The 14,316-nt window shown below is 41.4% G+C and overlaps 1 protein-coding gene across 3 annotated transcripts in view; it reads left to right on the top strand.

The window, feature by feature from the left end:
• The window catches only part of smad4a (SMAD family member 4a), a 169,609-nt gene that overhangs the window by 101,925 nt on the left and 53,368 nt on the right, over positions 1 to 14,316 (top strand). For 2 of the 3 annotated variants that reach the window (XM_085974829.1, XM_085974820.1), the window contains 3 exons: positions 973 to 1,002; positions 4,005 to 4,229; positions 9,540 to 9,659. In XM_085974829.1, coding sequence (XP_085830955.1) covers positions 973 to 1,002; positions 4,005 to 4,229; positions 9,540 to 9,659 — 375 coding nt within the window. The remainder of the gene's footprint in view (positions 1 to 972; positions 1,003 to 4,004; positions 4,230 to 9,539; positions 9,660 to 14,316) is intronic. The other variant, XM_085974835.1, reaches the window with a different exon arrangement.

The raw sequence follows: 14,316 nt of genomic DNA, 5'->3' as shown, positions 1-14,316 counted from the left end.
TACCCCTTCTCCTTAGACTGTGACCCCTGGTTCTGGACTCCCCGACCATCGGGAACATCCTTTCTGTATCCAGCCCTGTCAGAATTTTATAAGTTTCAATGAGATCCCCTCTCATTCTTCTAAACTCCCAACGTGTATAAGCCCAATCGACCCAATCTCTCTTCATACGTCATTCCTGCCATCCCAGGTATCAGCCTGGTGAATCTTCACTGAACTCCCTCCATGGCAAGAACATCCTTCCTCAGATAAGGCGACCAAAACTGCACACAATACTCAAGGTGTGGTCTCACGAAGGCCCTGTACAACTGCAGCAAGACATCCTTGTTTCTGTACTCAAACTGTCTTGCTACGAAGCCCAACATACCATTTGCCTTCTTGACCGCCTGCCGCACCTGCATGCTTACCTTCAGCGACTGGTGCACAAGGATACTCAGGTCTCGTTGCACTTCCCCTTCTCCCAATCTATTGCCATTCAGATAATAATCTGCCTTCCTGTTTTTGACACCAAAGTGGAGGCAGAGATATATTAACAGCATTATAACATTTCCAGATCTATGCAAGTTTGCAGTAGCAAAATGTTAGATTGTATTGGTATTCAATGGTGAAATCTGGCTTGTAGGGTAAATAAGTTGTAGGTGAATAGGTTTAGCATAACATATGCTAAAGCACAGTTATGTATCAGCTGTGTACTGTTTGTTATGGTACCACTGATCTCGACTTCACCCTGGGTACCTGTCTCTGCAGTCTGCCATGGACCCTATGGGTGGAGTGGATTTCAGTGCATTATTGGTATCAATCATTGTAGAATTGAATAAAGTTTGGAGATTTACTTCCCCAAGTTGAGTTTATTTAACTTTTACTTGTCCCTAGAAAAATGTAATTACTGAAGAACTCGAGCTTCAAAAGTTAGATGTTACAATATTTGGATAAAATAAAATGGATACTAATATTTGACTTTTTCTTTAAATGAAGATCTGTCGGGATTGACGCTGCAAAGTTCAGGTAAGAAACTCCCCAGTTTATAGGTTAATCTAGCTCTGTGGGTTATGAATAGAATTTGCTGCATCCTCTGGGATTTGGTGACTTTTTTTTCTAGGCTTTTCTTTCATCTTTTTGATTACATGAGTTCAACTAGATTACATGAGTTCAACTAGAGTTTAGACTGTTGGGTGTTCAATGGAAATCTCTCTTGACTTTAAAGACTAATGACACATATGCAGAATATTGGAGTCGTTATGTACTGCTGGGTTTACTTCACAGGTGTAAGAAACAGTTTTAAAAAGACATCTTAGTGACACATTCTGTCTGTGCTGTGTTAAGTGTATGAATAAATTTATCGCGTGAATTAAATTTAGTTAAATAGTTCATTTACATTGAATCGAGCTTTCCTTGTGAAGTGTGTTTAACTTACCTGTGGAAATTTAAGTGAAAAGTCAAAATGTACATCATGCATCCCTGGAAGCTGTTGGGATAATCTCAGTTGACCCTCTTAACCAAGGAGAGCTCATTAAACAATTTAATTTCCTTAAGGATGAGTAGGAGATTTTCACTCGTCCAGGACTTGATGAGGGAGTTGACAGGTCAGCAACTCTGGGTCAGTGATTGTGATAGTTTCTGGTCTATGTAGTTCCAGCAGAGCCACTGGGGAAAGCAGGCTTCCCATTGTTGGGGTTAGCATGCATTATCGTGAGCTGATGAGATAGGCAGGGAATTTGGTGGAGGCCTTTTCCAATGCTTCATAATAGGTTTGTTGAGGTTGCCCCAGGGTAACTCACCCTATGCTTCTCCAGTGAGGAAACTCCTGATCGCTGCTCAGCAGCTTCATGCAGTAGCATGGGTGAGATCAGTAATTGTAGAGGATCATGGATATGAATCTGTATCCCACCATGCTGCTTTGGGTTTTCATGAAGTTGAGCCCTCTGGTGTTTTTTTTAAGTTTTAAAAATCACTATCTGATATTTTCAGAAACCATCTTCTATACATGTTTGCTGATGAATGTTTAAAAAAAAAATTTGAAGGGAAGTCTTTTGAGGACAAGGCACATTTCTCTGACTGGGGTATCACCAGTAATGCTCCATCCTAAATTCAGATCGGGGGTGGGTGGACCACTCTAATGTCTGCAGCCAGCTTTAGAGGCACATCTGGGGGCATTCCGGGTAACCAGGGGAATTCTCACCAACACCCTTTCTTGGGGCCAGTGGAAGCTCAGTGAGTGTGGATTACGTAGTGGGCCTACTAAAAGCCTCAAAAATATTAAGAGTGAAACATAATCAATCCCAGAGAAACTGATTAATTTGTGACTGTATCCTTGTAGTCACACTTCTGGCAGTGGAGCAGGAACCCAGGAATTTCAAGCCTCCAATATTTCAAGTCTCAAATGTCAAATGGCTGAAAGTGGGCATACAATTTGCACCAAAACCACTAGGAGGTATGCAAGAGCACACTGGAGCAGTGCTCCTTCCAATTTTAGCTTAACTAGATCTAGCAGCACCTATCCCCTTGTACACATATGAATATGTGTATTCCTGATTCTGGCCAATTTTCTGACCTTGGGTCATTTGATTATTGGAGACAGACTCCTCAGTTGCCACCCATTGATTCCCACCAGATTGGGGAGGTGGACATCGGAGGCCTGTCACGGTGCAGACGCCTTGCCTGTCAAAGGGGCCAAATTTACATTGTAAAAATTGAAGTTTTCGTCTTCAGCCTTTGAATGCATCATTCTGTGAGCGATTGCACAGGCTGTGACATTATTTTGTGAGGAAGGCGGGCTGCTTACCATTGGAGCAACACTGGTGCCAGAGACTAACAGCCATTCCTGGTGTGCAGCATTACAAAGACTTAAATGGCACACAAATATGTTGAAGGGCGTACTTCCCTTATTTGTACAGGAAACTCTTTTTTATCCGGCACCGACGGGACCGGCGTGGTGCCGGTTTATCAAAAAGTCCGGATTACAGAGAGTTATAGTTAAAAGGTATGAGAGCTCCGTACACAGCAACAAATCCAGGCTTCCCTGTTGCTTAGCAACGGGTGCAAGAAGCCCGGCCACAGACCAAGCGTCCCTGTTGCTTAGCAACACGTGCAGGAACCCCCGATTACACAGCCAAGAATCAAGAAACGGCCACTAATATGAAGAAAAACTTAACTGAACCTGCTCCTGAATTTTGCCGGTTAACCGAGATTTCCGGTTATTTGGGTGCCGGTAAATCGAGAGTTTCCTGTATTATGTTTCCACATGCATGATCTTATTAGGTGTATTCTACGGCACCAGACCCATGCAGCAGAGCAAGGTGGGGATCTGGCGGAGCAATTATTTTGCCCCTGACAGCCCCAGATTGGCCAAAATATTGGCAAGTAATCTCTGATTCGGTGTCTAAAGTAAAGTGAATAACACCGAATTTGACAAGGCACTTAAGGCCACCAGCCCTTGTGGAATTATACCCTAGAAAGAACCTTCACTTTCAAGGTGGAATCGGGAGTATAATTATAGCATCTTCGCCGTCTTTAGTAACTTGTTTTCAGCAAGTGTTGGTGATCTTGTGTTTCATTATTTTGTTTTATTTGAAAAAGGATGTTATTGCTTAAACATCCTAAAATGTTCCTTTTCAGTTGAATCCCAAAAAAGCTAAAGTGAATTGCTAACACAGTTCATTGGTGTATTGGTATATTGTAACATGGTGGTGGGATGTGGGCTAGTGCTGTAATTATCCACAGAGCGCATTCTCTAGGTACAAGGCAGATATTCAGCATGGCAAGTGGAGGCACTTCCATAAATGGAGATGAACCATGCTTTTTATGCAGTTCCTAGTGTCTGATTAGTTTTAGGGGGCCTGGAACCAGATTTACACATCTGTCTGCTTGCCCACCCACTTATTAGATTAATTAATGGTGGATGGCTCAGAAGTCCTTTTTTAAAAGACAGAGAATAGCTGAATATGAAAAATATTCTTCTTGCTGTCATAATTGCTTATTGGCATATTTTCTTTTCAAATTAATTCCAGCTCCTTCAACCCTTTTAGTTAAAGATGAATTTGTGAATGAATACGTGCAAGTTGAAGGACAGCAGTCTCTGTTGAACACTGAAGGACATTCTTTGCAGACAATCCAGCATCCGCCTAGCACCAGGCAACCAACTGATGCCTACAGTGGACCAGCTATGTTAACACCAGCAGAGCCCAGTACTCCCAGCACCACCAGTTTCCCCAGCATTCCTGTTGCCACCACAAGTAAGTGGAATTATGGTTGTTAATATAAATAAGGCTTGCATACATGTTGTAGAAAAGTGAAGTATTGAATACATTTTCATGAATATCGAGTTTTCAGTAGCCCGCATCAAAGTACTGTTTCCTTTTTAAATCTTCAGTCATGCTTTACAGCTCTGCATTGTACTTGAAATTTCAGTGCTGAAAAACGTGTGCAGAACTTGTTTAAACAGTGATTTATCTTTGGAACTCTGCTGATGAGACAATTTTGATTTCTGTTAAATTCCATCCAAGACCACTGGCTGCTCTGAGCCATTAGGCTTTGTTCACTTTTGTTGTGGAAGTAAAATGGATTAGATTTAATTTTGTTGCTTTTAACAATTCTGATTTTGGGTGTTGCAACAAAAAATAGATTTTAACCAAATGGTATCATAATTTTAGTTTGGTCCTTGGCTTGGTTTTGCACAAAAATAGTTCAAAGAATAATTGGTTTCAAATATGCAGATTGGCTGCAGGACCCTAACTAAGTCAGTAGTCAAGTTCTAGAGAAAAATAAACTATGGTTAAGTTCTTTGGCCAGTAGTTTATTCATCGCTAGAAGTAGCCTTTCTATATCGGCAAATGCGATGGTGCTTCAATTACTTTGGGAGTGGTTACATCCACTGAAATAGGTAGGCGGGGCCTCGGTTTAACATCTCGTCTAAAAGACAGAACCTCCAGACAATGCAGGACTCCATCAATACTGCACTGGAGCCTAGATTATATGATCAACTGCTAGAGTGGGGCTTGATCCCACAACCTTCTGACCTGAGACAATAATGCTGTCTGGTATCAAATTTAGCCCCCTTTGGGTTGTATGACTCAGCTATTGATTGGACAAACTGGCATTGAGGGGGTCTAATAAGCTGTTAGATTTCATTGTTCTAAATTCATTTGTATGAAAATGTTTCATTATACATTTTATACCTTTCTAATATGGATTTAGTATACACTTGTATTTTTAAAGACTTACAGAACCAGGTGGACTAATGGAGTGAAAAAACAAAAAAACAACAAAAAAACAGCAGATCCTGGAAATATGAAACAAAAACGGACAATTCAGGAAAGACTCCGCAGGTCAGCCAGCATCAGTAGAGAGAACCGACAAGTAGACCCTTTGTCAGAACTGGGCGGGGGTTGGGGTTAACTTACACTGGAGCATAAAACTGATGTGGGTTGGGGTCCCATTATGGAAACCACCTGATTTTCCTTTCCATTGAAATAGGGAGATTTCTGTAACGGTCGTCTGATTCGCAATGCCGGTAATTTACCTCCCAAGGTTTTGAACCACTAACTGATCTGTGCCCTCCATAGATGTTGACTGACCTAATTTTAAAGATTCCTATTCACACTACATAAGAGCATTTTCTGATTTTGGTCTAATGGTGTTAGTGAAATTTTTCCAAGAAACAGTTTTAGCTTCGCCTCAATTTTCTGTCTCTTCTTGCATGGCTGTGATCAGTGATCCTTGGATCATTTCACCAAAAATTGTCAGATATTCAGTGGGGATGGTCAGCAGCCTGAGAACTGTCTCCAGGATCATCATGATAAATGTAACAAAGTGATCCAAGTGACAAGAGTGGACATGTTGCGAGCAAATTCCATGCATCTATATCATCTCAGTTGATCAGTTCAATAAAAACTGATAAACAGGTGACTTCTGGTGGAGCCCTATAAATTTAATTGTGATGGGCAAAACACTGGTTAGCAGTATAATGGGACAAGGCAGTTTATTTACCTGTATCAAACAGTCAGATGAAAGGTTCAATACACTAATTCAAGTCACATGGTAAGGAAGTTTAGTCTGTGAAATCTTCATAGAGCTTGCCACTTGTCTCCATTTTGTCACAAGATAAACATTTCTATCTTGTGTAGTATGAAGAGGAATCTTTAAAATCAGTTTTTCCTGATTTCCAATAATAAATTCCCAAATAATTTTAGGTAGTGAATTAGTACAAAAATGATATCCCTCCAAATTTGAGAAGAAAGCCATGAAATTTTCAAACCAAAAATAATCCAGTGGTGGGTTGCACATATATCTCTAGACCTGATTTTCAGCAGGACGAGAAACCAAGACTGTAATTTGGATTTTTTAGAAAGGGGATCTGAGTGTTCTTTAGGTTCTGTTGTTAGGACTATATTCTTTATGCTGCAGCAAATGTCAGTTTTTCTTTCCTAGTATGGAGCAAAGATACAATAGCAAAAAACTGCGGATGCTGGAAATATGAAATAAAGCAGAAAATACTGGAAACACTCAGCAAGCCAGGCAGCATCTGTGGAGAGAGAAAAAAAGAGTTAACGTTTCAGGTCTGTGATCCTTCGTCAGAACTGGGAAAAGTTAGAGATGCAACAGATTTTTAATCAATTGTAGGGAAAGGGAGAGATGAGGTGTAAACATTTACATCTCATCTAGAGTCATCTTTTGTTTCTTAACTTGTCCCATTACCATCTCCTTTTGCCTTGCACCATCATCTCTGTCTTTTAATTTCTCCTGCCTTCCACCCTATCATAGACCTTCCCTTTTGTTCTTTCCTCTCCTCCCCCCTTTCCCTGCCCCATCGCTTACTTAAAAACCTGTTACATCTCCAACTTTTTCCAGTTCTGACGAAGGGTCACAGACCTGAAACGTTGGGCTGGATTTTGTCAATGGGGGCGGAACTGCTGGTTTTCAGGTTTCAGTCCTGCCCCCAACGACATCTGGCCAACCCCTGCGGGCTTAGCTGGCCAATTAAGGGAAAGCCGGTGACAAAGGACGTCAGCGTATGACGTTCCATCTGTCAAAAAAATTTTGACAGATGAATTGTCAGCGTTTGACAGCTTTGAGAAGCTGTCAAACACTAATCTCTGTTCTAAGGTGAGCCCTTGCACAAAGACTCACCAAAACCTCGCCTCAGCAGAAAGCAGATGGCTGCTGCATCTGAGAATGCAGCAGCCATTCTGTCATCTCTGCCGTTGAGATGAGGCACCTCTGGATCCCCAAGGGTTGAAGCCTGCAGAAAGAAGCAAGGGTAAGTAAACTTTTTCTAACACTTTACACTCACCTCACACACTTGCACCCATCACTCACCTCTACAGCGGACTTTTCGATCCCTCTCACCCCCGCAGACCCATTGCTCGTCTCGCTGACCCTGGCGAGGTTTGCAGCCATCGGGAAGCCCACACTTGCAGGGGTAAAATGGGGATAAGCAGTTAATTGGCTCTAATTCACTTCCTGCCTTGAGGAGACGGGTCCCTGCGTGAGTCGGGGAACCGCCTCCCAGCAAGATGGCATGGAGGTGGGTTGAGAGCGGGTTTGGTACCCGCTTCCAGTTTCTGCCATTATCCCAGGGCTGGCAAAATGACCCCCGTTAACTCTGTTTTTCTCTCTCAACGGATGCTGCCTGACCTGCTGAGTGTTTCCAGCATTTTCTGTTGTTATGGAGCAAAGATAGTTGTGCACTGACACAGTTGCCACACTGATAAACCCCGGACAACTGAGGTCATCAACCAAAGGCAGACTCCAGTCATACCCTGAAGCATTGTTTAGTAAAAGCAAGATTACAGCTGTGCATAATCTCCAACCATTTTTATTGTCACACTCTCATAAAGACAAGTAAGTAATTGGAGCCACAACCATAAATATAGGCTCTTTAATCTTAGTTTTTACTAAAAGTAAAATTATCTAATGATTAGGTGAGACCATAAAGTGATGTCCATAAATAGTGTAAATAATTAGTGAATTGTCATTTGGCTTACCTTTTTAAAAAAAAATCTTGCTTATTTGCAGTATCCCACTACAGAGACTTCAGCGTCAAAATCTAGGCTGATACTCCAGTGCAGTGCTGATGGAGTGCTGCACTGTCCGAGGTGCCGTCTTTCGGATGAGACATTAAACCGAGGCACCGCCTGCTTTCTCAGGTGGACGTAAAGGATCCCATGGCACTATTTCGAAGAAGAGCAGGGGAGTTATCCCTGGTATCCTGGCCCATATTTATCCCTCAATCAACATGGCAAAAACAGATTATCTGGTTATTATCACATTGCTGTTTGTGGGAGCTTGCTGTGCGCAAATTGGCTGCCGCGTTTCCTATATCACAACGGTGACTACACTTCAGAAGTACTTCATTGGCTGTAAAGTGCTTTGGAATGTCCTGAGGTTGTGAAAGGCGCTTTATAAATGCAAGTCTTTTTTTTCTTGAGTTTAAGTAATGTTCAATTGTGAATTTCAATACAGTATCTCATCTGGTTCAGACAGTACAGGAAACTTTCGATTTACCGGCACCTAAATAACCGGAAATCTCGGTTAACCTGCAAAATTCAGGAGTAGGTTTTACTTCATATTTGTATTTGCCGCCTTCCATCTGTGCTGTGCAAGGGTGTGGCTGCAGCTGTTGCTAAGCTACAGAGACGCTTGAAACTTGAGGCCATTGTTCTACAGTTGTTGCTAAGCAACAGGGTTTGTTGCTTTATACGGAGCTGTCAGCTCTCCCTATCTTTTACTATAGCTTTCGGTTATCCGGAATTTTTGATGAACCGGGCACCACGTCGGTCCCGTCCGTGCCGGATAAAAAAAAGTTTCCTGTATTGCAAATCACAAGAGTGAAGTCTGAACCAAGATGGTTTATGATGATTGAACACCACACTTTTAATACTTTTTTAAACTCCAAGGGTGCAGATATTTTTTTAAACCTTGATCTCCAGTGAGTAGACAAAATCACTTTTTTTATAACAGAAAATGGTGGGAATGCACAACAGGACAAGCGGCATCTGAGAGAAAGATAGGTTCACGTATTGGATTTTACAACTATCTTTTTCTTCCAGATGCTGACTGACCTGCTGTGAATTTCCAGCATCTTTTTGTGTTTATTTCTGACTTCCAGCATTTGCAATGTTCTTTTTACTAATAAAATCACATTCTTTTGAATTGTTTGCATGTTACTTATTTGTCAGCAACCGTTCCTTCTACAGGAACTGTCAATAGAGCATGCCCCAAAAACTGATTCATGTTAAGTAGCAGTGAGCCTGATTGGATCTCTGTTGTGGTTTCTTGCAGACTGCAATGTATAAACCCTTGTTAGTTGCAGTGTCTCCCTCAAATGTGGCGATGTGGATGGGGAGAAACAATTTTGAAAAAATGGTAGTGGTTTGGGCAATATTTGGTCTGAAAATATAGTAAAATCTGTCCAAACCTCATAATTCACCTGAAGTTGTATCACTAGAATTTTTCAGGATCTGTTGGTCTCTCCGTGCTTCAGAATGGGAGTGCTAAATTCCTGGGAATGTATTTTGTCTTACACTCTCATTTATTTCCCTCAGGTCAGCCTAGCAACATGTTGCCAGTGAACCACAATGATGGATTAATACAGATTGCCTCAGGGCCTCAGCAAGCAACACAGCAGAATGGCTTTCCAGCACAACCAGCAACCTACCATCACAGTAAGGAAGCAGTATTCCAGTTATATTTGTGTATCATAGTGCTAAGTGATCTCTGTCTACAGACGTGGCTCAAACTGTTGGTCATTTTGGTCACAACTTATAATAAATTCACTGTGGCTAAGACTAAATGGCAGTTTGACTGGTTCAATCCAAAGCATGCTTACTAGACTGCGTTCCCCCACACAGGAAGCATCTTGTCCAGGTTGCAAACTACATGCACTATATATGTTTGTGTGTATACATTGACAGATTCAGTAAGTACAATTTTAGTTTATGTTGGCAGATCAGTAGTTCTTACCACAATTTTTTTGTTAACTGTTGATCCTGCTATCGAATTATCTTTTTCGGACATGATTTCAAGGCCTATTTTACAAAAGTTCAGTTTTTTTAAAGTTTTGCAATGACTTGTTTTAAACACAATTTGCCTTGAGTCCAATTTGCAAATTGAAAAGTGATTGTATCTGGGGGCATAAATAATAAGATAGCAATAACCGAGCAAATAAAGAATTTAGGAGGAATTTATTTACACTGAGTGGTGAGAATGTGGAACTCGCTGCCACGTGGAAGTGGTTGAAGCAGATAGCATTGCACATTTAAAGGAAGGCTTGATACATACATGAGGGAGAAGAGAATCAAAGGATACGGGGAAGTGGTAATTAGAGTGTGGAATATAAACATAGACCATTTGGGCTGAATAGCCTGTTTCTTTGCTGTTGATTCTATGTAATGGCTCATGCCATGAATTTACCTTTCCACTGTTACTAACTGATCCTAGAACTGATGAGGTTAAATTGCTTCCAAAACCAAGAAACTTGCATTGTTCTGCACCTTACCAATTAAACATCACACTCCATTTTTCATGCAAGTTTTCCTGCCATTGTGAGTAGGAACAGGCGAAAAACAGAGACACTGGAGTACCGTGATTTTATCAGCAATTAAATGTTTAATACTTGGGAGGGGAACTATGGAGCAAAATAGTTAAATATACTGACCTGAATGTTCTGCATTTTCTGTACATCAAAGAATGGGGCCCGATTTCCTTTCATTTTGTTGCACCTCCCATTGCATTAAGACGCAGTTATGATTTGGCGCTGTTCCATAATTCTTTTGCACGAGTTGCACCAAAATTGTGACACTCCCAGGAAATGCGACTGGCTGATTTGGAAATGCATGGTTACGATGCGCTGCTTCAGTTTGTTTACAGTTTGCGACCGGGACAATTACTCAATTTTAACGGCACAGGAAACTTCCAGTAAATGCAGCAAAAAAAAACTTCAGAGAAGAGAAGTTGGGTGGCCTGATTGTAGAAGTGCAGCACCATGAGGAGGAACTGTTCAGGAAGGAGAAAACCAAACACGGTTCCCTAGGTGGCAAAAATCAAAATTATGGTGGTCAATATTTTGGAGAAAAATCAATGCGCTCTTCTCTTTACTCAAGATATATTTGAGAGGAAATAACGGTGGTACAGCCTGCATTAAATCTGCTGTTTCTGCATTGGATGTAGTTGGATGAGGGATGTGGAGGAAGCAGGGTTCACCCATGAGATCCTGAACCTCCCAAAGCCTTTGGCAGGAGGTAATGCAGTGTGTGTGTTCATCATACCAGAGACGATCATCCCATTCAGATTGATCAGTTACTTTAAATCCATACAAATCACTATCTCTTTTGTTGTTGGTGTTAATTCCACCTTCCTTTTAAACTTTGCAAATCAGGAATTGGGCCCATTTTCTTTTTGAAATACTTCAAATGAATCAGTACGTACTGTGCTAGACTGCAGTCAACTCTCAGTGTGAAACGTTTCTGCTTTAAGGCACAGTTAGCTTGTGGTTATTTTAGCTTGTAGCAGCACCCCCTGATTTTCTTCTACCAGTTCTCACAGAAAACATCTCCTCACCCAATTCTCCATGATTTTGAAATCATGCCTCATTCCCCCACACCAGGTTTTTCCTCAGTAAGAACAGGATGAACTTCCTTAGCCTCTTCCGTTAGGCCAGGAGACATCCTTGTTACCCTTCTTTGAATCCTTTCATATGAATGTACTTGTCCTCCTGGATAATCGATACATGCTGAGATTCCCCCTTCACCTGTTTTTCTCACAGATACCATGGCGCCGTCGAACCTTGTGACCATTGAAGATGAAGATGAAGATGAGGAGGAGGAGGATGAGGATGAGGATTTTTATGGGGAACCCCAGGAGATTATTCATCCAGATTCTCCAGGGAATGATCCAAATAACGAGCCAAATAGGTGGAGGCCTTCGACTTGGGTCCCTGAAGAGACTTTGTTTAAAATCGAGGAATGCCATAATGCCATGTTGATTGACGGTTTCCAAAGGATTGAAGAGGGAATTCATGGACTTCGCCAAGACATGAACGAGCACATGGAGAATTTATGTGGCTCCATTGACTCTCTCCGTACTCCCCTGCAACTAATAGGGCAAACCCTTCAGGGCCTTCTCTCACATTTGCGGGCTAACCAACAGCCAGTGAATATGGATACAGGAACTTCACATCGTGAAGAGACTGTGGAGCCTGGTCCCTCGAACATCTCTTCAGAAACAGAACTTGGACAGAGTGGGGGGAGGCCTTTCAAAAAACAAAAAATTAATTGAAAAAATGGAATAGCGTGGTTCACCAGGAGACAATTTTTATCTTCTATATGTTACAATTTTTTTTGGAAGGGGAGGTGTTGCCTTAACCACAGAGGTGTGACATCACATCTGGGTGGGCTTGCTACAAAAAAAGACAAAATGTTTTCCTTCCTTGTTCTTAAAAAAACAAAATTTCTCTTTCTCTTTTAGTATATTGCTGCGCTCACAAATCCCCTATGCATCCCTGTCAAAAAAAATACATCATAAATTAAATGACATGCCTGATCACATTCTGTCAAATTGTTGCACTGCATCAACGTCCATCCCACTTTAACTTGCCGCAACTGAAAGTTTGGCTACATTGTCTTGGTAACAGAAAAATATTTTAATGGAGTATAATTTCTCAAGAACATGTGTAGGCATGTGTCTTTGCAAATGAAATTCCCTTTGCAGGACCCCAAATATACTTTTTAGTAGCACATCTTGTGGTGCAGTGTGACTGGTTATACTTGACTGTCTGCAAGATTGAAGAGCCCTTCACCCATGACTTCAAGACCTTGCATCTGTAAAAAGAGAAAAAAAAAACAAAGAAAGGGTGGGGTTTATGATGTGCTTGGAATGCATATATCAAGGATTCCTGACCTCTACCAATCAAAACTTCCATGAGCCAGCTTCTTTTAATCTTTGGTTAAACGAGCCTCATTAGAGGCTGGAAAATTGCAGGAGCTATGATGTGTACCAATCCTGGGAAATGCCCCCCAGCGTATTCAACAGTGATGTTGCTAATTGTGCACTTCGTATGTTAAAACTTGCATGGTTAAAGAGCTGAAAGTATTTTTCAGTTTCTGCAGATTTGTCTGGGTTGGGTTAGTACACAGATACCTATGCACTTAGGTAGTATTTTGCTCCTGGGGCATTGGATTGACTAGCTAGAGGACAGAACTGCCTTGCATTCTGTAACTGTGTCTGAGAGAGCTGATTGATTGAAAAGCGCCGTCACCAAGGCAGCTGTAATCTGGCTGTTACATATTGACATGGACAACTGATTTAGTTCAGTTTATTATTTATTTGGAAAGTGCCGATTATGGCGACATTGTTGCAGTGGTCACTTTGAATGCAAAGGTAACATGGCTTTAGGCTATGGGGCTCTCCAGATCCTCCTTGAGCTCCACACATACACACACACAAACTGTTGCTGTTTGACTGAGGCAGTAATGATGCTAGACCTGTGTTTCAGAATAGTTTGGATATTCACCCATTCGCCCCCTCTCTTGTCTGGGAGGAAACTTTTCCTGCCATTTATCTGTGAAATGCAGTTTCTGGCAGTTATTTATCCTTAAGTACACTTTGCAACTTGGCCAGAGTGTTTTAAAAGAAAACAAGTGGCAAGATGGATTTGTGGAAAAAGTTTGGACTGTAACCAGTGTATTGAGAGTGATTTGCTGTTTAACTGTGACAAATCTGTTGCTATTTATTACCCAAAGCGTTAGACATGTTGGCAAATCCTATATCTGGAAATAATTACAGTTACAATTTCTTTGCTCAGAGACTAAAACTAAAACTCTAAGTTACGGATGCCTTTGAAGAGTTGCAATTCCATTTCAAAATCGGGTCCATAAAGTAAAGCCGAATCGAAGAAGTAATGCTTCACTTCATACCTCTCAGCTATTTGACCTACATGCTTTTGTAAACTTTTTTAATTAAAAATTCTTTGCTGTGTTTCATTCACCATTTTAGTAAACCAATTTTATTGCATCTGATGGAATGTTCATAGTCATAGAGTCATAGAGTTTTACAGCACAGAAAGAGGCCCTTCGGCCCATCGTGTCTGCGCCGCCCATCCATCCCTGTCCAGTCTAATCCCATTTTCCAGCATTTGTTCCATAGCCTTGTATGCAATGGCATTTCAAGTGCTCATCCAAATGCTTCTTGAATGTTGTGAGGGTTCCTGCCTCTACCACCCTTTCAGGCATTGAGTTCCACATTCCAACCACCCTCTGGGTGAAGAAGTTCCTCCTCAAATCCCCTCTAAATCTCCTGCCCCTTACCCTGAATCTATGCCCCCTT

Source organism: Somniosus microcephalus, chromosome 2, assembly GCF_052327205.1.
Source record: "Somniosus microcephalus isolate GS21.2 chromosome 2, FLI_Smic_1.0, whole genome shotgun sequence".
Classification (NCBI taxonomy): Eukaryota; Metazoa; Chordata; class Chondrichthyes; order Squaliformes; family Somniosidae; genus Somniosus; species Somniosus microcephalus.
This window is presented reverse-complemented; position numbering and strand designations above follow the sequence as displayed.